General features: G+C 66.6%; 2 protein-coding genes across 5 annotated transcripts; both read left to right on the top strand.

The window, feature by feature from the left end:
- The first annotated feature begins 629 nt into the window (after nt 1–629).
- On the top strand, nt 630–5,080 carry HAX1 (HCLS1 associated protein X-1). 4 transcript variants are annotated; one of them, XM_039513579.1, is made up of 8 exons: nt 639–1,139; nt 1,874–2,097; nt 2,421–2,626; nt 2,901–2,946; nt 3,293–3,408; nt 3,707–3,857; nt 4,002–4,155; nt 4,733–5,080. In XM_039513579.1, the coding sequence occupies exons 1-7, from the start codon at nt 1,087–1,089 to the stop codon at nt 4,118–4,120; spliced, it is 915 nt and encodes a 304-aa protein (XP_039369513.1). In that variant the 5' UTR covers nt 639–1,086; the 3' UTR covers nt 4,121–4,155; nt 4,733–5,080. The 4 variants fall into 4 exon arrangements, with proteins under 4 accessions (XP_039369514.1, XP_039369515.1, XP_039369513.1 ...); XM_039513580.1 differs by lacking the exon at nt 4,002–4,155 and having other exon boundaries at nt 630–1,139; nt 4,733–4,881; XM_039513581.1 differs by lacking the exon at nt 4,733–5,080 and having other exon boundaries at nt 637–1,139; nt 2,421–2,551; nt 4,002–4,694.
- A 7,448-nt stretch (nt 5,081–12,528) lies between these two features.
- Nucleotides 12,529–24,225, top strand: LOC120390423 (phospholipid-transporting ATPase ID-like). Its single transcript, XM_039513095.1, has 12 exons — nt 12,529–12,659; nt 16,296–16,363; nt 17,259–17,317; nt 18,434–18,547; nt 18,814–18,912; nt 19,485–19,546; nt 19,826–19,898; nt 20,197–20,267; nt 21,051–21,130; nt 22,247–22,405; nt 23,443–23,531; nt 24,025–24,225. The coding sequence occupies exons 2-12, from the start codon at nt 16,333–16,335 to the stop codon at nt 24,223–24,225; spliced, it is 1,038 nt and encodes a 345-aa protein (XP_039369029.1). The 5' UTR covers nt 12,529–12,659; nt 16,296–16,332.
- Nucleotides 24,226–26,014: the final 1,789 nt, after the last annotated feature.

The raw sequence follows: 26,014 nt of genomic DNA, 5'->3' as shown, positions 1-26,014 counted from the left end.
CCCGATCTCTATGGGAGGGTGCCCGGCACGAGGGGCCCCGATCTCTGCGGGGCGGTGCCTGGCACGAGGGGCCCCGATCTCTGCGGGCGGGGTGCCCGGCACAAGGGCCCCCGATCTCTCTGGGGCCGGGGTGCCCGGCACGAGGGACCCCCGATCTCTGCGGGCGGGGTGCCCGGCACGAGGGGGCCCCGATCTCTATGGGGCGGGGTGCCCGGCACGAGGCCCCGATCTCTGCGGGCGGTGCCCGGCACGAGGCCCCGATCTCTGCGGGCGGGGTGCCCGGCACGAGGGGCCCCCGATCTCCGCGGGGCGGGGGTGCCTGGCACGAGGGGCCCCCGATCTCCGCGGGGCGGGGGTGCCCGGCACGAGGGGCCCCCGATCTCTGCGGGGCGGGGGTGCCCGGCACGAGGGGCCCCCGATCTCTGCGGGGCGGGGGTGCCCGGCACGAGGGGCCCCCGATCTCCGCGGGGCGGGGGTGCCTGGCACGAGGGGCCCCCGATCTCTCTGGAGCGGGGGTGCCCGGCACGAGGGGCCCCCGATCTCTGCGGGGCGGGGGTGCCCTGGCGGGGGAGGGGTGAGACAAGGCAGAACAATGGGATCTGTGTCTGTTACAAGTTGTTACTTGTATTGTTTATGCTAATTTCCGACGGGCGGGGCGGGAATCCCGCGTGTCCCAGTCTGACCCTCCCCCTGCGACCCAAACACAACAACGGGAGGGGCGGGGCCACACAGCTGCGCAGAAAAAGCCCACAACGTTTTACGACTCTTGCGTGATTTGCTTTACGGCGGCACAGGCTGCCTCGGTTTACGGTAGAAGAGAGAGATAGAGCGAGGCTCACGACAGTGGCCTTGGTTTTCGGCGGCGAGGCGGACGTAGCAGTACGACGTGGGAGGTTTCGCTTTACGGCCGCGCGCCCGAGGATTGTGGGAAGTCGCCAGAGCGTCGGGCTGGTGTCGCTTTACGGCGGCGCGGCACCAATCGGGCCTGGCTTGACGTGCGCAAGGGGAAGTTGCGGCGGCGGCCGCGCTTTGCGGTAGAGGCGGGGGCGCGACAGAGGGGCCGTCTGGCTTTACGGCAGTAGCGGGATGAGCCTTTACGAGCTGTTCCGGGGGTTCTTCGGCTTCCCCCGGGGCCGCAGGTTCGAGACCAGACCCGCCCCCCTGGGGCTGGGCTCGACTCCCCTCCCCGAGCCTAGAAACCCCCCGGGGCTCCCCTCCCCGCCCGAGCCTAGCAACCCCGGGCCCAGTGCCCCCGGGTCCAGTGCCTCTTGCTGGGCCTGGCCCCGCCCGAGCCCAGCAAGTCCTCCCCTTGGACCTGTCTCCACCCCCCCGAGCCCAGCACATCCCCCCTAGCCTGAGCCCCCAGCAACCCCTGGGCTGGCCCCCAGTCCTCAGCCAGGGCCTGGCCCCTCCCCCACAGGCTTGGACCCTGCGTCGTCCCCCGGCCTGAACCTGGCACCCCCCGCACTGCCCCGTCCTGGGTCTCGCCCCTTCCCCACTGGGCCCGAGCCCAACACCCCATCCATCTCTCCAGGGCCCAGCACAGTTTGTGCCCCCGCCCATGTCCCCTGACCAGGCTCCGCTGCCTGGACTCTCCCCCTTTTTCCCCGGTCTTGGCCCCCCAAGCCTGGCCCCAACCCCACTTGGCCCCTCCTCATCGCCCGGGGCCCAGCCCGATCCTAGCACCCCTCCCTCCCTCTCTCTCCCCCCAGGCCCAAGTCTGGCACCTCTCCCCCACGGTGGCCATGTCGTGGTGCTGGGCAAGGCCCCCTGAGGTGGTCCCGGCTCGGGGGTGGGACATTCCCCCAGGGGGTGGGGGGCCTTCCCCTCAAATGCTGATGTGCTTTGCCAAGACTCCTCTCCCCCCCCATAGGCCCCAAGACCCCTTCTTTGGGGGCATCACCCGGGATGAAGATGAGGAGGACGACTATGACGAAGACGGGGGCCCCTCATTTGGGGTGCACCCCAACGAGGACTTTGGGTTCAGCTTCGGCGGAATGCGCTTCCATGACAACTTCGGCTTTGACGAGCTTTTCCATGACTTTAACGAGCTCTTCAACGAGATGGGGGCCTGGACCCTGCCCTGCCAGCCCTTCGGTAGGGTGCTGTGCCGGGCCGGGAGCGGTGCCGGGATCCGCCGGGGGGGCGGGGAGGGTGCTGCTGGGTCTTTCCCTGTGTGGGGCTGGTATTGGCTCTGAGCAGACAGCTCCATTGCCCGTGGTTTCTCTAGCCCCTGCTGTTTGATTGGCATCATCTGCTGGAGAGAGCACCTAGAGAGTCAGGATTGAGGGGCGCCAGCAGCCCTGGGGTGGGGGTAGCCCAGGGTTGGGACAGCAGCACGGGGGGGGGATACACGTCATGGCTGAGGGCTGTTAGTAGAACAGGGGTGTGATGTGCTGCTTTCCCTCTCTGCTCCCTAGAGCTTCCTGGCACAGAGGCCGCCCCACCTGCCTCGGGCCACCTGAGTGAGGAGCAGAAACGGCAGGCGCTGCGGGACTCGATGCTCAAATACCCGGACAGTCACCAGCCCAGGAGCTCTGCAGAGGGCCAGGTGCCTGGGAGGGACTTGGGGGACAGTGTGCGCCCGGCAGCCCCAGGCATGAGGCCTTGGCGGCCGTTTGCTGGGGTGAGTGAACACACGGGAGCCTTCTCATCTGAGTCTCGCAGCAGCCATCTCTCTCATTGCTGGCATGGCAGGGGCACTGCACTCGCTCTCTGTCGGTACCTCCTCAGGGATAGCAGGGGTCCTCCTGGCAGGTGCTGGCACAAGCTGGTGGGCATAGGCCCCACCAGAAAGCCAGACAGGTCTGTAACAAGCCATCAGAGGCCCCATCACTTGCCCTGTTTGCCACTGTAATGCCCCCACCGTCCATTAACTGGCTCTTTGCTTTCCGTCCTAGCTGGGAGAGATGCATCCGGCTCCCACAAGTGCCAGAGAGGACAAAGGTCAGTGCCTATCGGGTCTGGAGGCAGCTTGTGCCCTGGGGGGATTGCATGAGGATCTGAGCTTTGTGGGGAGGGTGCAGCTGGGACTGCCAGGCTGTGCTGGCAGTGGTAGGTGCTGTTCTGGAGCTCCCTGGACTGGGAGGGGGCGCCGGGGCCCTGAGACTCGAGCTCCTGCTGCTCCGTCTGGGGTGGGTGCCCCAGCAGGTGGCTTGGCACACGAGACACATCTTGGAGTCACCGCTGCAGAGCCCCACTCTCTCCTGGGCCCTTCCCAGGATGGGGTCCCTGAGCTCCTGGAGGGAGGCGCTTTGTGCCCCTGCCTCATGCATTTCCATCCTCTGCACAGATCTGGATTCCCGAGTCTCCTCGGAGGGGCTGGAGACCGTCCTGAGACCGGGCGAGCCAAAGGCCCACTCTTATTTCCAGAGCGTGTCCGTCACCACGGTGACGGGGCCTGATGGGGTGAGTGCTGCACGGCCAGGCATCAAGGGGGCGACTCCTCGGGGCTGTGGCGGGAAGGGCCGTCTCCTCCTCTCTCACTGGGGGCTCGCACACGTGGGCCTGGGAGCGGGGCGTGTTCGGTGGCAGGTGCTCGTTGTGGCTGGGAAAGTCCCTGGCCCTCGGCTCAGCCACAGTGCCCACCCCGCACTGCCTGCTATGCCTCGTGGCTGCCGGTGACTTGGGCTCCCATGGGTGGGGCTGGGAGGGGCCAGGGCTGCTCCGGGCTGGATGTGACGAGTGCCTGCCGTCCTGTCCTCAGACGGTGGAGGAGCGTCGGACGGTGCAGGACAGCCAGGGGCGCAGAGAGACCGTCGTTACCCGCCGCAGAGGGGATCAGACCCTTGTCACCACCATCCCGGAGGGCGGGCAGGGCAAGGACCCTCGGGAGGAGGACACCATCCCGGAGGATGGTGAGTGTGGGCCCGGGGCTGGGCTCTGCCGCTGGCTGGGCCTGGGGGCGGGTGGTGATTGGAGCCAGTGGGGGAGTCAGGGCAGGGTTATTGGGGACTGTCTGTGAGCACTCGGCTCCACTGACCCTTCCTTCTGCTCTCCAGGGGAGCTGGCGCAGTTTGTGGGCGACTGGCAGCAGCAGGGGGGGCTCCGCACTCCAAACCTGGGCAACCCCTTCTCCTTCCTGGAGACCTTCTTCCGTGGCTGGTTCTCAAGCCGATAGCCCTGGCCTCCCTAGGAGCATCCCTGGGAATCCCCGTACGTAACCCTGGTGGGCAGTGCCAGGATGCCGGGCACAGGCGTCTCTCCAGCCTGCAGTGCAGAGGACTCTGCATTTTCAGCCTTCCCTTGCTGGCTGCCAGGGGAGATGGGGTGACCCTGCCTCCAGCTGCATTGAGCCTTGGCTGGCTGCCAGGCAGCAGGGTGACCGGTGGAGACACATTCCTGAGCTGGGCACTGCCTGCTGCAGTGATCTGGGGAGGGAGCTCGGGGCTCCTGGATTCAGCCCCCTGAGGGCTAGGGCTCGGCTGGCAGATGGTTGAGCCTGAAGGCCAGCTCCTCAAGGCCTGGGCCCAGGCAGTGGCAGCCACTTGGGGGCTCTCAGACGGGGCAGGAATGAGGCCCCACCTGCACTTGGGATGGGACAGCAGCAGCAGGCTCAGGGCTGGGGCGTTGATAGTTCATCTGGTCTGACAGGTGGGGCCTGGCTGGCTGGCAGCTCTGCCCCATTGCAAGCCTGGCAGGCGCTCACTCGTTCCCCTGGCCTCTCTTCCGGGTCTGCTGATGGGGGCGGGCGGGGGTGGGGCACTCTCACTCCAGCTGCCCTGTATTGCAGGCGTGTCTGGAGCCCAGCAGCGAAACCCGAGGCTACACCAGGCCCTGGTGCCCTGTGCCGGACGGGCTGCCTGCTTTCCAGGGGCTCACTGAGCTGCCGTACAGGGGGGCCGTGTACGTGCAGAGGAATAAAGTCTATTTCTGCTACAAGTGTGATGTGAGCTGTCTGGGAGCGCCTGGTGCCCCTCTGTGCCCAGTCCTGGGTGCTGGGGGGGGGTTGGCACCTCCCCTCCCATCTGCAGCCACTGGCGGGAATGAGAGGGGGTTGGTGGCCTGTCCTGGAGGTGATGGGCATGCACCAGCTCTGAGGGCTGTGTGGTGCTGGGATAATGGAGACCCCTTAGCCAGGTAGCACTGAGCCTGGGGCGAGGGCACGGCACTTGATGGGGGGAGCGCGGCTGCTCTGGGACAGAGCTCAAGCTTACCCCAGCTGCTGGAGCATCCCCTGAGGGGGGGAGAACCCTTGGCCCAGAGGCGACCACTCCTGTGGCAAAAGGCTCTGGGGCATTGCTGGCAGGGCCTGGCCACCCTGGCTCTGCCCTCCTGCCTGCACGGCTCTGTCCTGTGCCAGCTGGTTACACGTACCCTGGTCTGCTAATGCCTCCCCATGGCCCTTCGCAAGCGCTGGGACTGGGACTGGTCCGAGGCCAGTTTGCCGAGCCGCCTGCCTGGCACGCTGCAGTCAGGGCAGTGACAAGCTGTGGGGGCTGTGGGTCAGGAATGAGGGGCCCCCGCAATGTGGTGGGAGCCTACACAGTGCTGGGGTGAGCAGGGGAACAGTGAGGTGGCCGGGGCGGTTGGAGGGGGGAGGGTGCTGCCTTTCCCAAGCTGTCCCCACCCCAGGCGCATAGTGGGGCTTCTCTCTCTCTGTCCCAGCACCCTGTGTAGGTAAGGGTGGGGCGCCCACAGGTGCCCAGGAACCCGGCTGATTTCGCTGCAGAGGCAGGGAGTCCGAGACACGTCCCAATGAGCAGCGGAGAGGAGCCAGCTGGAACCCTGGTGCCTGAAGTCTGACCTCATGCCATGAGGCGCTAAGCATCCTGGGTACTGCTATGCAAATTGCCTCGGGGGGGGCATGGAGCTGAGAGCCAGCCTGTGCGGAGACCATGCTGCCCACCCTGCTGGGGTCACTGGGCAGTTCAGGCTGCTGCAGCCCCTCTCCTCTGCCCCAAAACAAAGGTGACGGCAGGTGCCCCCACCCTAGGCTGCTCCCAGCTGGGAGCCCTGAGGCTGGGCTGAACTGGCATGAAATGGGGCCAACGGCAGCCACGTGGGGCCACAGCTCCCAGCATGTGAACCTCCAGGGGCCGGAGCCCTTTGCCCCTGGGACCATGGTCACCTTCCCGCATGGCCCAGGCTGTGAGAACTGGAGAGGAAGAGATGCCCCTGTGCGCTGACTGGGTCAGCCTCCAGCATCTGTCTGTCACACTGGCTCCCGGGGTCTGCTCCAATACAGGTCCCCCCGGGGTGTGTGCTGGTCTGCTCCCCGCCTCCCCCCAGCCATGCCCCTTGCCCTGCGGGGGCTGGGAGTCGGGCAGATCAGCTCCCTGTCCCTGTGGTTCTTCAGGCAGGTGATGGGCACAGAGCTGCTGATGCTGGGCATCATGAATGCAGGAACAAGGGCATCCCCCGGGGGCTGTGGGGTGGCTGGTTTTGGCTCGTGTCCTCCCCATGGGCTCCTGCTGCGGCTGCACCAGCCCTGGGACTTCAGGCTGTGACTCCATATACGTGGCAGGCTGGGGCACCCAGGTCTTCGGGGGGGTGAAGGCAAAACCCCTCTGGCTGGTGGGGGAGCTCCGGGCACCAGGCCAGCCCCAAGGGCCCAGCCTGGCGCTGGTGCTGAGCTGGCAGCTGGAGGAGAGGGGAGAGTGAAAACTCCCTGGGCACCATCTCCTTGGCAGAAGCCTGGGTGGGGCCGGCAGAGGGAAGATTCCTGCCTAGTTCCCTTTAGCTGGTCAGAGGGAGCTCGAGCCCCATGGAGGGGGAGGGGGGCATGTCTCTGGGCTCTGCGCTGAGCCCTTCAGCCGACAGGAAATGTAACCAACTCCGGTGGCAGCTCCTGTGGTGGGCTGGGCTGCTGGCCAGGGCATGTTCCCTGCTCTCCAGCAGCTGCCACCCCCTCCTGCATCCCCCTGCCTGTCCTCAAACACAGCCCTGGCTCGGGAGCACCCGCCCCCTTTCATTTACCCCAGGAGCCCATGGTGCTGCATTGCATGGCTCTTTGCTGGGACCCAGCCCCTGCCGGCTGCACCTCGGCATTGAACTGGGCTTCAGTCTGCTCTGGTTTGCGGCATGACCCCCCCACAACGGCTGCACCAGGGCCGGGCTTTGGCCCCCAGGCCGGCCCCCCGGGCCACCCCCCTCCCCTCATCCCAGCATGTGCTCGGTGTAATGTCCTCTTCCCACCAACACCCTGGCTCCACGTGGCACGTCTGACCCGCCCCTTGCCCTGTGCGCTCTGGAGGGGGCGCCCCCAGCACGTCCAGTTGTGGGCTCTGCCCTCTACCAGCTGTTCGTGGAGTTGCCCAGGAAAAGCCCCAGCCGGGAGCAGAGATGGGCTGAGCTTTGCCATCCATCCTTGTGCAGGAGGCTGGGCCAGGCAGGGCATAGGAGGGGCAAGAAATCTTTCTGCCCTTAACACCCCCTGGGTGAAGCCTGTGCAGACGCATGTCTGAGCCGCAGTCCCTACCTGTAGCATCCTCCAGGGTCAACCTGCTGTTACAGATGGGGGGGACACACAGACAGATTGAAGGCTCCAGGTAAATCCCAAGCAGAGATGGAACAGGCTGGCTCGTGACCAGGTGAGAAGGGATCAGGGACAGCACTCTTACCCCACTGGCGACCCGAGATCCCCAGGCCTGGCAGCACTGCGGAAGGGGAGAAGTGCCCTGCTACTCTGCAAGTCAGCGCTGGGGAATTAACCAGCAGGTCCCATCCTGGCAAGAGCAACTGATGGATTCCCAGGGGCGGCTCCAGGCCCCAGCACGCCAAGCGCATGCTTGGGGCGGCAAGCCGTGGGGCGCTCTGTCAGCGCCGTGAGGGCGACAGGCAGGTTGCAATCGGCGGTTTGCCTGCGAAGGGTCCGCCGCTCCCACTGCTTCGGAGGACCTCCTGCAGGCAAACCGCCGGAGGCAGCCTGCCTGCCGTGCTTGGGGCGGCAAAATCCCTAGAGACGCCCCTGTGGAGTCCGGTGCAATTGGCACATGGTGGCTGCTCGGTGCAGGACGCTGGGGTTCCTTGGGCATCCTCACGTGTGTGGATCCAAGGGATTTCTCGGTCCTTCCCCCTTGCCGGCGGTATCAACCTGAAATGGCCAGCGGCTGGCGCTCCCGGGCTCTGAGCTGGCCACAGCACACATGCTGGTAATAATGGCATCAGTAACTGTTGTTAGGGACACAGCAGAAGTTCTGCTCCTGCACATCAGAAAATCGCCAGAGGACACTGGGGGGGAGGGGGCTGGTTTAGTGCACTAGGGCTGGTAGAAGAGGGCTGGGGGGGTTGCCAATAGGGACGGAGGAGGAGGAGGACGGGGGGAGGCCAGGGGGCTGCAGCCTGGGATTGAGGGCAGCAGCAGGCCTGTGTAGCCAGCATTAGCCAGGCCCAGGGGGCCCCTTTAGGGGTTGGGTTTGTGGCCTGCCACTGAGCCAAGCCCCTGCCTGGGGCTCCAGGCTGGCTCAGCCTCTGCCTCCCTACAGACCCAGCTGCCCCCAGCACGGGAAGTGAAAGCCGAGGCATCTCGTCCCATCCCCGGCCCTGCCGCTGGCTGCACCCGCTATCTCCCCGCCCCACCCTTGGCAGGCTCACAGCCTGGCAGGGCGGGCAGCCAGCAAGCATGATGCTAGCATGCCCGGCCCTGTGCATTTCCTGGGGTGTGCGTGTGCCCCACTAGAGGCCGCCACTGCCCCTTGCACATGGGCTTGTTCACACACATGCCAGCTGCGGCATCCCTGGCCTTCCAGGAGCGCCCAAGAATGTGAGCTGAGCAGGGCGGGAGGCAGAAGCTGGGCCTGCCCCACTGCCCCAGACCCTGGGCTGCTTCCTCCCTAGATCCCAGTGCAGCAAACCCCAGGGGGGCTCGGCTGAACCAGGCACAGTGCAATGTGGAGCAGGGGTTGGCCCAGATTCCAGCTGGGAAGGGCCTGGAGGGAGCAGGGCAGTGGAATTCCCCTGCTGATAAATCCCTGAGCCTGCTACTCCAGGGCTCCCAGAGTCACCAGCACCTCCGGAGTTGGAGCAGTCTGGGCTGCTTAGCCTGGTCCAGGCGCTTGTAGGGATATTAAAGAAGGTACTAACGGTGATTCCCCCAAGTGACAGTGACCCCCCAGGCTCACCAAGTACAAAAATCTTTTAAGTTCTTATGTTAAAACTTGTAAGCTCCTGTCTGCAGAAAACACTGGTTGTATCTGTCCTGTGAAAGATACTCTATTACTATGGAAAACTTACAAACAAGTTAATTGACTTTGTTCTTGAAGTAAACACTGTGCTAGCCTTAAGCTGTAATTGATACAATGTAAACAAACAGACTCCCACCCTCTGTGATTACAGGGCCTGGAATCTCACAGGAATTAACACACACCCCAAAAGTGGTGGAGACAGTAAATTAAAATATGGTTAAGATATGGAATGTATGTTGATAAATGTTTAATGTATGTGAATGGTTAGGGAGGTGCCAGCCTGGAAAGGATCCATCCATCGGACCAGCAGACAACCCCCGGAGGGTAAACTGGGATCCACCCCAAACACCTGGAAGGAATGTGCCACTGTAAACAGTGTGGAGCCACCAGGAATGTGCCATCTGCTAATTAAGCCAACAACAGCAGGATGAAATGATTCCCATAAACTAACAGGAATTAATTCCTATACAAATGGACTCTAAAAACTAAGGACTTTGAGTCCCTGGTTCTGCTGCCAGCCTCCAGGAGCAGCAAGTGCATCTGACACAGACTCGGCTCCATCCTCGTGACCAAGATACCTGGCCAGTAACTTGGCATGAGCAGCGCCTAGGCTGGTAACTATAACACCTCTACAGAACCGGAATGAACGTTTGTGTCAATAAATAGATATATGGGGGTGTGTATAAGAAATAAGTAGTAATAGGAATAAGTAGTAAAACAACGTTGTTTGTTTTTATCTTTTGCCTTATTATTATATTTGCAATAAATGCAGCATCTCTGCCTTACCCCTCTTAATAAGATCCTGCTGGTTTTTATGATATTGGTATAACACGCTGAGCTGAGGTAGCTCCGGGGGCAAGGGCAGGACTGTGCCCGACCGTTCCCTAGGGCTGGGGTGTAAATGTCCCATGCCCCCCCCCCAGCCCGTTATAAACCTGTGACTCCCAGTCCCACCCCTTTCCTCCTAGCCACCCCCACTCCTCCCATCCTCCTCCAGGCTAAAGGCAGCCTCCTGTGTGTGGGGGGTGGGGACAGCTGCCGCCAGAGGTGGCTGCTCTGCAGTGAGGGGTGACATGGTTGCAGGGGCAGCACCACCCAATGTGGAGGCTACCGGCCCAGCATGCAGTGCAGAGCGGCCGTGTCTGTGTCATGCCCCAGAGCTGCTGCCATCTCCGTGGGTGGGTGGCACTGTGCCCGGGGTGGGCCGCAGGAGGGCGTCCCCTGCTGGCCGTACCAGTCACTACAGCACTGTGCAGGGTGTAAAACACACAGCTGGCTCTTGGAGTGGGACTGCGGCTCCAGGCCGGGGCCAGGGGCTGCGTGTGGGACCATTGACGTTAACCATAAAATCACGCTGGAGCATTAGCAGCCAGGCGATGCGGTGGTGAGGTAGGGGCTGCCTTGCCGGGTTTGCCTGGCACGGCCTGAGCAGCAGCCTGGTGATCAGTTCGGAGCCAGATGAATGCCAGGGTGACCAGGTGGGGGCAGGGACGGGCTTTCCAGCTCTCACCCAGCATGGCCAGGCCTGGAGAACAGCTGAGCCGAGCTCCAAACCTTCTCCCCCCACAGAGCCTGGTTCCATAAAAGATCCTCCCTCACCCACCTTGTCTCTCTGCGCCGCTGGGACCACAGGGTACAACAGCACTGCAGGCAGAGACGGAGCCGGGCAGGCCAAGGGGAGACAGGGGTCCGGGGAGGGTACCAGGTGAGCACTGAGCTACCCAGAGAAGGAGCCAGGGGGCCGCGTACCAGGTCAGGACTAGCCAGAGAAGGGGCCAGGGGGGCCGGGAGGCAGGGTACCAGGTCAGGGCTGGCCGGAGAAGGGGCCGGAGAGGGCCAAGGGAGGGGTCCCGGGGGTCCGGGTCAGGACAAGCCGGAGAAGGGTCTGGGGGCCGGGTACCAGGGCCGGGGGAAGGGTCCCGGGGGAGCCAGGTCTGGACTAGCCGGAGATGGGGCCGGGAGGGGTCCCGGGGTTGGGGAGGGGCTGGGTACCAGGGCTGGGGGTTGGGGAGGGGCTGGGTACCAGGGCTGGGGAGGGTGGGGAAGGGTCCCGGGGCTGGAGAAGGGTCCAGGTACCAGGGCTGGGGGCCGGGAAGGGTCCCGGGGCGGGCAGGAGGTACCGGGGCCGGGGAAGGGTCCCGGGTGGCTGAGGAGGGGCCGGGTACCATGGTTGGGGGCTGGTGAAAGGGTCCCGGGGCGGGCGGGGGTACCAGGGCTGGGGGCTGGGGAGGGTCCTGGGGCGGGCAGGGGTACCAGGGCTGGGGGCTGGGGAGGGTCCTGGGGTACCAGGGCTGGGGGCCAGGAGAAGGGTCCCGGGGGCGGGTACCAGGGCTGGGGTCTCAGGGGCCAGGCGGGAGGTACCAGGGCTGGGGCTGGGGGCCGGGAGGAGTCCCGGGCTGGGCGGGGTACCAGGTCTGGGGGCCGGGAGGGTCCTGGGGGGAGGGGCCGGGTACCAGGCCTGGGGGCCGGGAGGGTCCCGGGGCGGGCGGGGTACCAGGTCTGGGGGCCGGGGAGGGTCCGGGTACCAGGTCTGGGGGCCAGGAGGGGTCCCGGGCGGGGGTACCAGGTCTGGGGGCCGGGGGAGGGTCCCGGGGCCGGGCGGGGGTACCAGGGCTGGGGGCCGGGGAGGGTCCTGGGGTACCAGGGCTGGGGGCCAGGAGAAGGGTCCTGGGGCGGGTACCAGGGCTGGGGGTCCCGGGGTCCGGGCGGGGGTACCCGGGCGGGGGGGCCGGGGCCGGGTCCCGGGGGCGGGGCGGGGGGTACCAGGGCTGGGGGCCGGGCAGGGTCCCGGGGGTACCAGGGCTGGGGGCTGGGGAAGGGTCCCGGGGCCAGGCGGGGGTACCAGGTCTGGGGGCCGGAGGAGGGGTCCCGGGGCCGGGCAGGGGTACCAGGTCTGGGGGCCGGGGAGGGTCCTGGGGCGGGCGGGGGTACCAGGTCTGGGGGCCGGGCAGGGTCCCGGGGGGGTACCAGGTCTGGGGGCCGGGAGGGTCCCGGGAGGCCAGGCGGGGGTACCAGGTCTGGGGGCCGGAGGAGGGGTCCCGGGGCCGGGCGGGGGTACCAGGTCTGGGGGGCCGGGGGAGGGGTCCCGGGGTCCGGGCGGGGGTACCAGGTCTGGGGGGCCGGGGCAGGGTCCCGGGGGCCGGGCGGGGGGTACCAGGGCTGGGGGGCCGGGGGAGGGTCCCGGGGCCGGGCAGGGGTACCAGGGCTGGGGGCTGGGGAAGGGTCCCGGGGGCCGGGCGGGGTCCCCGCGGCCAGGGGCTGCACCGGGGCCGGTTCCCAGGCAGGAGCCGCGGAGGGTCCCCGCGGATCCCGCCCCGGCGCGCCAGGTTAACCCGCCCCCACCCCCACGGCAGCTCCGCCGCCGGCCGGGCCCTGCCGCTTTCATCACTTCCGCCCCCGGCCCCCGGCGCTGGCACCGAGCTGGGGCTGCGGCTGCGGCGGGGCCGCCATGGGGCTGTGAGCGCAGCGCCGGGGCCGCCTCCCCGCGCCCCGCGCCCCGCCGCTGCAAGGACGGGGCGGGGGCTGCTCGCAGAGGTGAGGGGCGGGGAGGCGCTGCCCCCGGGTGGGTCTCTGCAGCGGGGGCAGCGGCTCCTGGAGGTGATGGAGAGAGCGGGGAGGTGATGCGGGAAGGGGGCTCCTGCAGGGGAGGTGATGCGGGCGGGGGCTCCTGCAGGGGAGAGGAGGACAGTGGGGTGGGGAGGGGATGCTGCGGGGCGGGGAGGTGATGCAGGAACGGGGGCTCCTGCAGGGGAGGGGATGCTGCGGGTCGGGGAGGGGCAGGACGGGGCGGGGGCTCCTGCAGGGGCAGGGGAGGTGATGCGGGGCGGGGGGGCTCCTGCGGGGGGGCTCCTGCAGGGGGGGAGGGGGATGCTGCGGGGCGGGGGGGGGGGCAGGAGGACGATGCGGGATCTGCTCCCAGTGTCTCCGCCCGGCAGCGGGGGACGCCGCGGGGAAGGATTTTCCCAGCCCCGCTCCGGTTTTTGGCGCGGGCTGGGGGGGCCTGTGCGGCCCGGCTCTGGCTCTGACTGCGGCTGGAGCAGAATCTGCTTTCGTGTCACCCGGGCTGGGAGAGCCCCCCCGGCCCGCGCCGCATCCCGGCCTGGGCCGCTCCCTGGGGTGCGGGGGACCCAGACCCCCGTGCAAGAGGCACAGATTTACCCCCGGGCTCTGTACGCCCCAGTTGGAGTCCAGCCCCCCCCCCCCGCCCGCCACCCCCACGTGGGGACCGCGCCCCACGGGTCTGACCGCGTGTGGGGGGAGCTGGGGGGGTCCCAGCCCAGCTGGGTTTGGCTCCAAATGCGCTGGAGACATATTTAAACCGGGCAGGTGGGTTTTGGGGGGGAGTCTTCGCCCCCCACCCTGGGGGCTGAGGGAGCCCAACTGGCCCCTGGGCGCAGAAATCAGCCAGGTCCCCTGGGGCTGTTTCTTTTAGTCTTATTCTGCATGTCAGAGTAGCACCTGGGGGGCCCCGCCCGAGATTGAGGGCTGCCCCCTTGTGCCGGGCCCTGACCGAGAACCCGGGGCCGCCCCCTTGTGCCAGGCGGACTGAGGATCGGGGCCGCCCCGTTGTGCTGGGCGCTGTGCAGACCCAGGGAAACGCAGTCCCTGCAATCACCATCCGAATGGGCCTAGGCAGGATTATTCTCCCCTTTTACAGTTGGCACCGGAGGCCCAGAGGGCGTCAGTGGTGGGTCCAAGGGCCCTCGGGGAGCGGGTGGCAAAGCCAGGAATGGGACCGAGCTCCCTGGTGTCCCAGCTGGGTGCCCTGTCCCAGATCAGCCTCCTCCCAGCAGCTGCAGCCAGGCAGGAGGGGTCTGGTGCTGCGGCCCTGTGGCGCTGGGCACTGTGTGGGCAGAGGCAGACGGAGGCCCTGCGTGCAGTCCGACTATCTGCCCCTGACGCTCTAGGGGTTACAGGCCCCTAGTGGGGGTGAGGGGCATGGAGAGGAGACCTGTTCACCCCCCACTAGACCCCGCTCCCCTCCCAGAGCTGGGGAGAGAACCCAGGAGTCCTGGCTCCCAGCCCGCCCTGCTCTAACCACTAGACCCCGCTCCCCTCCCAGAGCCGGGGAGAGAACCCAGGAGTCCGGGCTCCTGTCTGGGCCTGGGCTACTAGATTGTGGTGCCCCTGCAGCCTTGGCTTGGTCTCTCTGCTCTGGGTAGCTGCTCCTGGGGTGTTCTCTGCCCCCAAGGCCCAGCTGCTGCCACCACCTGTGGAGTCCCCAGCGGTGTGGGCATGGGGCAGGGAGGGGGGTGAAGCAGGGCCCCTCCCCCCACCCCGTCTCGGGGCTCCACGTGCTTCAGGCTCCCCCCTCCCCCCTTCATTATGGTCTCTGCACCTACTGCCTGTGACCCATCCCCCTCCATTTCCTGTCGCTCGGCTTTCAGGTCGCGGGGTGGCTGCTGGGCCTGGCTCACTGACCTGCACCTCGTGACCACACGCAGGGGCGTGATGAGCAGCCAGGACACCTGGGTTCTCTGCCCGGCCGTGCCACTGCCTTGCGGCCTTTCCCCACCGTTCAGGCTCTTGCCTCAGTGACACCTCCGTGGCCTCATCCTGCGCTGGGTGTGTCACTGATGGAGGCCCGTGGCAGTGTTATCTGGGGAGAGGGAGCCCTGGGGGACTCTCCAGGAGCCTGGAGGGGAGTCAGAGCCAAGCTGGGGATGCGCCGGCAGCTGCAGCATATTGGGACCCCCTTGTGCCAGGGGCTGCACAGACACCCAGGGGGAGAGAGACCCTTCCCACTTCACAGGGAGACTGTCTCAGAGCTGGTAACTAAACCTAGGTCTTCCAAGTCACAGACCAGCACCCGAACCACTGGGCCAGCCAGCCTCCGTGCCTCAGTTTCCCCTCTGGAAGTTGGGGGGCTGCTAGAGCAGGGAAGTGGGGTGCATGGGGCTGTACTCTCTGTGCTGCCAGTGGCTCTGACATACCCATGTGGGGCTCTGGTCGAACTGCCTGCAGCCTCTCTGGGGCTCCTAGGACACAGTGCAAAGAGATCTAGGCAGGGCCTTGCGCCCAGGTTCCCTGCGCTAGGGCCTCTGGGAGCAGCCTCCAGCTACCTCCCTTCCCTGGGCAGGGTGCTCTGCATGGGAGCTGAATGCCTGGGGCTCCGGCTCTCTGGGCGGCTTGGAGACATCTCCCTGTGGGGTGGGCCAGGCACGTCCCCAGGCAGGAGCTCCAGACGCTGCTGCCCACGGACACTGGACAGGAAACAGCCCAGCCCCCGGGTGCTGCCATGTGTGGGTCTGCGTGATTCCCTGTCGCCCCAGGTCTGATCGTTCTGAGGCTCCCGCCATGCTGAGCCCAGCAGCAACTATCTCAGACCCCTGGGGCCGGCCCTGAGCTCCGTGTCTCCACGGGGGCCATGCGCAGAGCTGTGCAGCCTAGTAACCTGGCTCATCGGGTGTGTCTGGGGCAGGTTGGGAGGGCCAGGCCTGGGCACACGGGACGGTGGTTCCAGGCCCTGCACCATACGCAGCGCCTCTGTCGACAGCGTGTGAATGGGGCCTGTACTGTGCGTTCCCCCCACTCCCAGCCTGGAGCAGGCCGGCTACAAGCGAGCGGCTGCCATCCTAGCTCCTGGCTGCCCACGTATGGGCGGGCCTGGGAGGAGGCTCAGCGAGCCAGACGTGAGGGGTCTGAGCCCTGCCCCCGGGTCCCACAGCCACGTGTCCTGGGGCTGCGTAGCTGAGCTGTGTCCTGGAGCCTGCTGGGCGGGGAGGCTCCCAGGGAGCAGCTCCCCCAGCTGGGGCTGCCTCCACTCCCCACGGGCCCCATCGGGCGCAGGATCCCCGGGACTATCCCCCAGAGCGGGAAGGGGGTGCAGAGACTAGGGACTTTCTAGAACAACTGCTAAGCGATGGGGGGCAGGGCTGGGGTAGCAGGGGGCTGCAGGTCGGAACCGAGGAGCATGGACAGAGGTCTGTGTGCAGCGGGGGGGCATCGCTGGTTGGCACTGAGGGGTTCAGGTTGTGCTGGCTCTGGTCAGTTTGACTTGATCACAATCACCCCCAATTCCCTCCCTTCCCTCAGCCCCCAGGAGGGAGTTGGGGGGGAGCCGTAGAAGCTGCCGGCACTTTCTGGGCTGTGGGTCCTGGAGCTGCAGGGTGGGAAGGGGGGATCTCTGGCTCTCCTGACGTGTTTCTCTCCCCCTTCCCCTCGGTGCAGGGTCTCCCATGGGCCTGACTAGCCGGACCTGGATGCCATGGAGCTGTGTGCAAAAAAGCACCCGCCAGGTAACGGGTCCTCTGGCCCCGGGAGGCGGGTCCGTGTAATGGGGAGCGTCACATTTTCCTTCTGCTCTTCCCACCCACTGCTGGAGCAGAGTTCCTTTAAATATTTAAATGAGGCTAAAGTCATTGGGGCGGGGGGCTATCGTCTGGGGGCAGTGAAGGGTTTCGGTGCCAATGGGGTTCCATGGAGCCGGACGGACACTGCAGACATTGCTTCTCTTCTGGGGGTCAGGACTGAGGGGCCCAGCCGAGCTGGGGGGCTGCGGGTCGGGATTGGGTGCCCAACTGAGCTGGGGGGCTGCAGGCAAGGGCGGCTCCAGGCCCCAGCACACCAAGCGCGTGCTTGGGGCGCCATGCCGCAGGAGGCACTCTGCCGGTCGCCGGTAGGGCGGCAGGCAGCTCCGGTGGACCTCCCGCAGGCGTGCCTGCGGAGGGTCCGCTGGTCCCGCAGCTCCGGTGGTCCACCAAAGCCGCGGGATCAGCGGACCCTCCGCAGGCACACCTGCGGGAGGTCCACCGGAGCCGCCTGCCGCCCTCCCGGCGACCAGCAGAGCGCCCCCCGTGGCACGCCGCCCTGCTTGGGGCGGCGAAATGTCTAGAGCCACCCCTGGCTGCAGGTTGGGAGTGAGGAGCACCGGCAGAGCTGGGGGGCTGGAAGTTGGGATTGGGGGGCCCAGCTGAGCTGGGGGGCTGTGGGTCAGGATTGGGGGGCCCAGCCGAGCTGGGGGGCTGCAGGTCGGGAGTGAGGGGCACCGGCAGAGCTTGCAGGGAGGGTGGGCCCATGTCCCATCAAGGTTATCCTGTACCCGGAGTGTTGGCCATGGGCTGGCATAGTGGCCCTGGCGGGGGGCATGTGCCAGGGCCCATCGGGCTCCGGCTGACCCGGGTTCTGTTGCAGAGGAAGAAAGGCGGGTGAAGGCCAATGCCCGAGAGTACAACGAAAAGTTCCAGTATGCGGTGAGTGCCACGGAGGGGTGTGGCGACTGCCCCCGCCTTGCAGGGCCTGGCTAGTATGGGCAGAGGGGCTGGGCATGGCTGATGGGGTGGGGGTCAGTGACCCATAGACTCTCTGTCTCCAGTCCCACCCCAAAGGTTTCTCCCCATCTGTCCCCGCGCCCCTAACTCTGCTCTCCTCTCCTGAGCAGGGTCACTGCCGAGGCGGGCTCTGGCTTGGGTTCCCCGCGTGGGGCTGGGGGCGTGGGGCCCAGTGGGGAAATGCGGGTCTTGGGGGGGTGGGGCATACAGTGCTGGGGGATCGTGGTTCTGGATTGCGGGTCACCGTCCTCGTCTGACTCCTCTAGGGGTCGGGGGGTAGGAGCTAAAAATGGGCTTTTGTCCATGAGAAAATTCTGCTGCTGAGTATCTATTAATAACGCGGAGCTGAAGGCGCTGGGACGTCCCAGCTGGGGGCGGGGGGGCTGCCACCACAGCCGGGCACCACACCTCCCTCCCCCTGGCTTCTGGAGGGCCCACGGGAGTCCCCGACGCATTTACATGTCTGGCTAATTAACCAGCTGCTTCCGCCAGCGCTGCGGTGTGGGGGTGGGAGCAGTTCACCTGGGCCTCCCCCCCTTTTTTTGCTGTGGGAGGGGGCAGGGAAAGGTTATTTTTAGCTGCTCCCTCGGCCCAGCCTCTTGCTCTTGGTGCTATTTCAGGACAGCTCGGCGGGGCGGGGGTCTGGCATTGGGCGGTGGTGGTGCCCTGCCTGGTGAGCTGTCAGAGGGTGGGGCCGGCGTCACTTCCAGAGCTGCTGGTTCTGCTTGTTCGCCCCGTCCTCCCTCCTGGGGCTATCGACATTCGCCCCCCCCCCCCCCCCCCCGTGTACCAGGGGGTAAACAGAGGCCGAGAGAGGGCCCCTCCGAGTCAGAGCTGGGAGCAGAACCCAGGAGTCCGGGCTGCCAGCTCAGACAGTGGTTTTCCTCCTCTCTGAGCTTTGGGGCGAGTGGAATCTAGGAGAGCTGGGGGGGGGTGTGATTCTTAGGGGGTCCCCATGGCTGGGGTTGGGCCCTTCAGGGTGGGACTCGTGGTCCGTGTCTCCCCTAATCCTGCCCATCTCCCCCCGTCTCTCTCCAGAGTAACTGTATCCAGACCTCCAAGTACAATATCATCACCTTCCTGCCCGTCAACCTCTTCGAGCAGTTCCAGGAAGTGGCCAACACCTATTTCCTCTTTCTCCTCATCCTGCAGGTGGGGGGGACATGGCCCCTCCCTCCCTGGGTACCATACAGTGACTGGCTTGGGGGGGTCCCCTGGGGAGGGGAGGGGAGGGGATGGGCCCCCGGGTGGAACCCTGCTGGGGATCCCTGCCTAGGCTAGGGGGGTCCAGTGCCTTCTGCATGCAGCATCCCTCCCTGCACGGGTGCCCCCTGCTGGCTGGGCTGGGTAGCCCTGGGGTCCCCGGGGCGGCGATGGTGGGGTGCCCTTTGTGTGTAACCCCACCCCCCTCTCTCCAGCTGATCCCCCAGATCTCCTCGCTCTCCTGGTTCACCACCATCGTGCCTTTGGTTCTCGTCTTAACTATCACAGCTGTCAAAGATGCCACTGACGACTACGTGAGTGCTGCGCCGTGCCCGGGGTGGGGGCAGGGTGCTGGGGGGAAGCAGCATTCCCTCCAGCTGCCCCTGGGCATGGGGAGGTGAAGCTGGGTTCGCTGGCCAGTGTGGGGTCAGGATGGAGCAGGGTGCTGGGGGGAAGCAGCGTTCCCTCCAGCTGCCCCTGGGTATGGGGAGGTGAAGCTGGGTTCGCTGGCCAGTGTGGGGTCAGGATGGAGCAGGGTGCTGGGGGGAAGCAGCGTTCCCTCCAGCTGCCCCTGGGCATGGGGAGGTGAAGCTGGGTTCGCTGCCCAGTGTGGGGTCAGGATGGAGCAGGGTGCTGGGGGGAAGCAGCGTTCCCTCCAGCTGCCCCTGGGCATGGGGCGGTGAAGCTGGGTTCGCTGCCCAGTGTGGGGTCAGGATGGAGCAGGGTGCTGCTCGGGGCAGGGGGACGGGCACTGCCAGGCCAAGCTGCTGCCCCTCCCCCCCACTCCTGGGAAGGCCCAGGCTCGGCAGCCCAAGTTGGGGGCAGGTGGGGGGAATGGGGCCCCTCCTGGGATCCCCTGACCGAGGTCTCTGCCCTCCCCTTCCAGTTCCGCCACAAGAGCGACAACCAGGTGAACAATCGCCAATCTCAGGTGCTGATCAACGGAACGTGAGTGTCCCGGGGGAGCCCCTGGGGGGCCACAGGGAGGCAGGTTCCCCAGCTGAAGATGGGCTGTCTGCCTCCCCCAGCATCCGGCACCGAAGTCCCATGGGAGAGGGGCTGGGGGAGCAGGTCACCTCTGAAGAAGGGGTGAGGGGGGGTGGTCCAGAGCCGCGGCTCTCATGGGCTCGGGCAGGGAGAGGCCTTGGAGCACAGGCACAGCTGAGATGGGGCGGGAGGGGCTCCTGCTCCCTGGCCCCCCTGACTCTGCTCCTCTCGCCCCCTCAGCCTCCAGCAGGAGCAGTGGATGAACGTGCGCGTCGGAGACATCATCAAGCTGGAGAACAACCACTTCGTGGCGGTGAGTCCAGCCCTGCGGCCTGTGTGGGGAGCTCCCAACCCAGAGCTGCCTTCTAGGTGGGGGGCAGGAGTCTCTCCCCTGTCCTGGGGGTGAGGGGGCCTCCCCGGGGGATGCGCTAGCGCCTGCTGCCTTGGCAAGGGGCGGTCTGGGCAGCCGGCGGCAGGCTGGCCTGTCTGGGTCTCGGCAGGGCGAGGAGCCTGCGTCTCCCCCAGTGGCAGGGATACAGAACGTCAGGGTTGGGGGAGGCGGCCGGGACCCCCATGGCAGCTCAGCCCTGGCTGTTCCTCTCCCCCGACAGGCTGACCTCCTGCTCCTCTCCAGCAGCGAACCCCATGGGCTGTGCTACATAGAGACGGCCGAGCTCGATGGGTGAGTGACCAGCCTCTAGGGGTGTGGGGGGCACCCAGCATGGATGCTGCATCCGTCGGCAAGGCCGTTCAGAGCCAGCAGGATCTGCAAGCCGGGGGCAGTGTGGGGCCTCAGCGCCTCCCAGACCGAGCCTCTGGGCTGCAGGCCTCCTGCTTGGCCCCATCAGCTCTGCCCAGCGAGTCCGACTGAGCCAGACGCCTGCGGCCCCTGCTGGGTCCAGGCCCCCCCGGTGTTGGCAGGGCACCCGGCAGTGTTTTCAGAGCACTTGGGTTTCCTGGCCCCGGAGCCCAGAATAAAGGTTATGTTATCGGCTGGCCTGGCCCGCGTCCCACGCAGCCGGCGCTGTGTCTCTCCCCAAAGCCAGCCCTTATCCCGGCTGAATTCAGGAGAGTCCCGGGGGTGAGCGTCGCTGGCTCGGTCTTTGCGGCCCCTCCATCCCCATGGGGGGTTGAGTGAAGACCCAGCCAGGCCGCCCTGGCCAGCTTCGTGACACAGCTCTGCCCCGGAGCAGTTCGTCCCCCCGTTGGCACCCTCAGGCTGGTAGCGCCAAGCCCAGTGAGTTGCTGCCCAGCGCGATCGCAGGCCGTTCCCGCGCTGGCACGGCCGCCGGCCAGGACAGGGGCATCGCGCTGGGCGCTGCCCAGACACAGCGGGAGACGGCCTGTCCCCAGCACTCGCGCTACATGCACGAGACAGACCCAGGCCGGGCAGGGAATGGGGCCAGGTGCCCGGGCCCCTGTTCTGTGCCCTCGCCCCAGCCCACGCTGCCTCTCCTCCTTCCAGAGAGACCAACATGAAAGTGCGCCAGGCCATTCCTGTCACCTCGGAGCTGGGGGACATCAGCAAGCTGGCCCGGTTTGATGGTGAGTGCGGGGGCCAGGGCAGCCCTGCACGCTCAGCCTTTCTCTCTCTGCATTCTCATTACGTGCTTTGGGGGGTGGCACTTTTGGGGGTTACCTGAGGGGTTGGGGTAAATTCCTACCCCCTGCTCGCAGCGGGAGGGAGCCCAGTCTATGCCCACCAGGGGAAAGGCTGCCCAGCCCCCAGCTGCTGGCCACACAGGCGCTGCGCTCCGGGAGCCCGCCCCTTTCCCCGTGCAGCCCACGTCGGTACACTCGAGTGCCCCGTCCCCAGCTTCCAGCACCAGCTCCAGGGAAGCAGGGCCCCCGGGTCCCTGGTTTCCCCCCAGTTCGACACTCTCCTTAGCACGAGGCACTTGGGCCGGTTTGGAGTAAAGCCAAGCTGCCGTTGGTTTAGCAGAGCTCGAGGGAGAGGCCAGCTCAGGCCAGGCTCAGGGTCTGGGAACGTGCGGCCGCAGGTAAAAGGAAAACGTAAGACGCAGTTTATAGCCTGGCCTTAGTAACCAGCGACTTTCCTGTCGCATTCGGCATTTCTCGCCCGCTGCCTGGTCCCTGCAGCGCTTGTCCCGGCCAGAGAGTTGAGACCCCTGAGCCAGCCCCTGTCACGGGTCACCCCTTGGGCCGGTTCTGCCCCGACACACCTCTGCCAAGAGCGCTCGGGGGCGGCTGCTCCCTGGAGGTCTCCGGCCAGGAAACAGGCTGTCTGGCGGGTGTCCTTGTCCCCAGCCTGCCTGGGGCAGCTCCCTGCCTCCCCTCTCACGGCACCTCGCTCTGAAATTGTTTCCCCCCCCCCACACACACGCCTCGCAGTGCCGACCCCGTGGGGCCAGGTACTGAGGAGATGGTCAGACACGGGGTGATCGACCTGCCGGCTCCTGCCAGGTGTATCTGTGTCACCGGGGTGTAGGGGGGAGAGTCTCCTTCAGTGTAGGTGCAGGTGGCTCGTCCCCGGACCCAGCACTGCTCCTGCCCCGCTCCCTCCAGCGCCCCATGCTGGCAGGGGCCGGGAAGGTCTGAATGAAGCTCTCAGCCCAGCCTGAATCCCAGCCCCCGCGCCCGGGTTGCCCGCAGTCTGTGGGGCTGGGCTGAGGGCTACCAGGCTGCTGGCTCTCTCCCTAGGTGAGGTGATCTGCGAGCCCCCCAACAACAAACTGGACAAGTTCAGCGGGACCCTGTACTGGAAGGAGAACAAATACCAGCTGAGCAACCAGAACATGCTGCTGCGGGGCTGCATGCTCCGCAACACCGAGTGGTGCTTCGGCCTCGTCGTCTTCGCAGGTGGGGGCGTGGGGGGGATGGTTGTGTTAACGCCGGGGCCTGTCCCCTCTCCCCACAGCCTGCTCTGCCATGTAATCAGTCCTCCCGGCCCTACGAGCGACCAGGTGTCAGGCAGAGCTTCAGCGGGGTGTCACGGACTCACAGATGGTGCCCACTCGTGGCCCCGTGTGGTCCGTGGGGGGTGCCCCTTTCAGTGCGACAGCCCTTCTCGGGGGTCCACTCTCCCGGGGTCAGGCCCCTCCACCTCCTGGAGCCGCAGCTCTCTGAGCCTCAGCACGTCTGTCTCTGCCGTGGGCCCCCTCAGGGAGTCCCCTCGCTCTGGGCCCCCCGGGCCTCGACACCCCACACCCCCCACCCCCCCCGTTCTCTCACCCAGAGTGACTCTCAGCCAGTGTAACACAGGAGGTTTATTGAGCGTCTGAACCCAGCACAGGAAACTCTCCGTGCCTCAGGCCTGGCCTCCCTCAGCACATCCCAGTCCCCCTGCATCCAGGGGGGCTCTGCCTGCTCCCCCTCCAGCGCCGAGCCCCCCTGCTTCCCAGCTGGGCCTCCGAAACCACAGGCCCCAAGCCCCCTCTGTCCATTGGCTTCTCTCCAGGTAAACAGGGTCGTAAACAGGCGGGCCTGGGTCTCCTCTCCTCTCAGCCTCCTCTGGCCCCTCTGGCTGGAACCAGCTGGTCAGGTCACCGGGGTCCTCTCCCTGCAGCCCATTGTCCTCCCACTGGCCAGAACCGGCTACGACTCCTGAGCTGCGTCTCCAGGTCCCCAGGTCCCCAGTCGCTGGGGTCTCCATCCTCCAGGCAATCGGCCGGCGTCCCAATTCCCTCTCCGGTCCTTTGTACCAACAAACTCCCTCTCCCCTCCCTTGTTAAACCAGTAACACCCGGGGAAACTGAGTCCCACCCCCTGTGCATGCAACCCACTGGAAAACACAGAGAAACCTAGAACCCCCCCCCACTTGGTCACACGGGGTCCCTCCGCACGGGCCGGGGGGCACTGGGGTGGGGGCTACCGGTGACGTGTTTCCCACCCCCCAGGTCCCGACACCAAGCTGATGCAGAACAGCGGGAGGACCAAGTTCAAGAGGACGAGCATCGACCGGCTGATGAACACGCTGGTGCTCTGGGTGTGTGGGTGAGACGGGGGCTGTGGGTAGGGGAGACGCCCCTGCTGGGTGGAAGATCTGCCGCGGGCTGGTTCCGCCTCGGCTCCAGTGTGTGGCACCCGGAGCTGCCCCCCCGCTCCCATCCCTCCCCTCTGGGGGCAGAGGGCAGGGGCTGCCCTCTAGTGGTGCCGAGGTGCCAGGACATGATGTTCCTGGAAGCTTTTAAACCTGGGATGGAATAAAGAACCGCAGAGGCCCCAGCCCCCGGGGGTGCGGGCGGCCCCGATCCCGGGCTGGGGGACGTGGCCCCAGCCCCCGGGGGTGCGGCCGGCCGGCCCCGATCCCGGGCTGGGGGACGTGGCCCCAGCCCCCGGGGGTGCGGGCGGCCGGCCCCGATCCCGGGCTGGGGGACGTGGCCCCAGCCCCCGGGGGTGCGGGCGGCCGGCCCCGATCCCGGGCTGGGGAGCAGTGCCGGTCTCTCTCTGCACTCTGACCCCTGCCCTCCCTCTGGCAGATCTTCGGGTTCCTGGTGTGCATGGGGGTAATCCTGGCCATCGGCAATGCCATCTGGGAGCACGAGGTGGGAGCCTGCTTCCAGATCTACCTGCCCTGGGACACGGCGGTGGACAGTGCCTTCTTCTCTGGCTTCCTCTCCTTCTGGTCCTACATCATCATCCTCAACACCGTGGTGCCCATCTCGCTCTACGTCAGGTAGGCAGCGCCCGGGGGGCAGGGCTGGGGGCTGCTGCTGCCGGCGCTTCCCTGGGGCAGGGGACACAGTCACTTGGGGGGCAGAAGCCCAGGCCCGGTGGGGCCGCCTGGGAAGGCCGGGGAGGTGGGCACATGGGAGATGCAGGTAGAAGCCCAAGGCAAAGGGCCTGTGATTGGGGGGGCTCAGGGAAAGAGGGTGCGTGGAGGAATCCAGGGAGTGGGGTGGAGATGGGGAGGGACGAGTCCAGCGGAGAGGGGGCCCTGGCTGTGTTTGGAAGGGGGCCCAGGAGTGGGTACCAGGCTGTGGGGGTGGGGAGGTGCGGGGAGGGGTACCAGGCTCTGTTTGAGGGAGGTGCCTGGGGACAGGGTACCTGGCTGTGTGTGTGGCGGTGTTGGGGAGGGGGTACTGGGCTCTGTGTGTGTGTGAGAGCACCTGGGGAGGGGGTACCTGTCTGTGTTGGGGGGCAGGTGCTGGGCTGTGTTTGTGGGGAGGGTGTTGGGGAGGCGGGTACCTGGCTCTGTGTGTGTGTGGGGTGTCCGGGAAGGAGATGCTGGGCTGTGTCAAGGGGTGCCAGGGACAGGGTGTCCGGCTGTGTGGGAGTGCCGGGAGGGGTAACGGGCTTTGTGGGGTTCCGGGAAGGGCAGTGCTAGGCTGTGTGGGGTGTGTGTGCCAGGGAGGGGGTGCCTGGGGAGGGGGTACCAGGCTTTGTGGGAGGTGCCGGGGAATGACGGTGCTGGGCTGTGTGTGTGTGGGGGGGTGCCCGGGGAGGGGGTGCTGGGCTTTGTGGGGGTGCTGGGGAATGACGGTGCTGGGCTGTGTGTGTAGGAGGGTGCCGGGAGGGTGCCCAGGAGGGGGTACCAGGCTTTGTGGGGGTGCTGTGGAATGATAGTGCTGGGCTGTGTGTGGTGGGGTGCCGGGAGGGGTACTAGTCTTTGTGGGGGTGCTGGGAATGACGGTGCTGGGCTGTGTGTGTGTGGGGGTGCCGGGGAGGGGGTGCTGGGCTGTGTGTGTGTGGGGGGTGCCCGGGGATGGGGTGCCCGGGGAGGGGGTACCAGGCTTTGGGGGGGTGCCGGGGAGGGGGTGCTGGGCTGTATGTGTGTGTGTAGGGGGGGATGCCCAGGGAGGGGGTGCCCAGGGAGGGGGTACCAGGCTTTGTGGGGGGTGCTGGGGAACGACGGTGCTGCTGCTCCCTGGTGGAGGAACAAGTCGGCGTCTCCGAGGCACAGAGCCGCCCGTGCCATCCTGCCTCCAGGCCTGGCTGCCGCGCGGCTCTGTCTGACCCAGCTGCCGGTGCCCATCTCGCCCTGCCCCTGCCACCCCTTCTCTCTCTCTTTTAATTTCTCTCTCTTTTCGTTCCCCAGCATGGTTCTGTCCCCTTAGCCCCGAGGTAAGAACCGGTCATGCCCGCCCCGCCCCCGAGCCTAGCTCCTCCATTTCCTGCTGGGAGTCCGGGGGGATGGGGGCACCTCTAGCCCATGGCTCTAGTGCCGAGCCTGGCGCAGGATTCCCGGGGGGTCAGCTGATGTGCCCCTCACTCCCACTCGAACCCCCCACCCCCTTCCTCTGAGCCCCTCGGCTTGCAGCGCTTCTCCTGCTGGCCGGCACTCGCCTGTGTTGGTCAGTGTGAGCGTGGGGGCCCTGGCAACCAATGTAGGAGGTGGTAGCGTGGTCCAGAAAGTGGGCACTGGGCCGGGGAGCCAGGACTCCTGGGTTCTTTCCCTGGCTCTGGGAGGAGTGTGGGGTCTAGTGGTTAGAGCGGGGCTGGGAGCCAGGACTCCTGGGTTCTATCCTC

This window comes from Mauremys reevesii, linkage group 24 (genome assembly GCF_016161935.1).
Source record: "Mauremys reevesii isolate NIE-2019 linkage group 24, ASM1616193v1, whole genome shotgun sequence".
In the NCBI taxonomy this organism is placed as follows: Eukaryota; Metazoa; Chordata; order Testudines; family Geoemydidae; genus Mauremys; species Mauremys reevesii.
Note: the sequence above shows the minus strand (reverse complement) of the source record. Positions and strands in the feature narration are given on the sequence as shown.

Excerpts from the sequence above, each read along its gene's own strand:
- LOC120390423 (XM_039513095.1), top strand. The coding sequence starts at position 16,333 with ATGGAGCTGTGTGCAAAAAAGCACCCGCCAG. Across the intron at positions 19,899-20,196 it reads AGAACAACCACTTCGTGGCG|GCTGACCTCCTGCTCCTCTC; the intron begins GTGAGTCCAGCC and ends CTCCCCCGACAG. Across the intron at positions 20,268-21,050 it reads GAGACGGCCGAGCTCGATGG|AGAGACCAACATGAAAGTGC; the intron begins GTGAGTGACCAG and ends TCCTCCTTCCAG.
- HAX1 (XM_039513579.1), top strand. The coding sequence starts at position 1,087 with ATGAGCCTTTACGAGCTGTTCCGGGGGTTCTTCGGCTTCCCCCGGGGC. Across the intron at positions 2,947-3,292 it reads AAGTGCCAGAGAGGACAAAG|ATCTGGATTCCCGAGTCTCC; the intron begins GTCAGTGCCTAT and ends TCCTCTGCACAG. Across the intron at positions 3,858-4,001 it reads GGACACCATCCCGGAGGATG|GGGAGCTGGCGCAGTTTGTG; the intron begins GTGAGTGTGGGC and ends TCTGCTCTCCAG.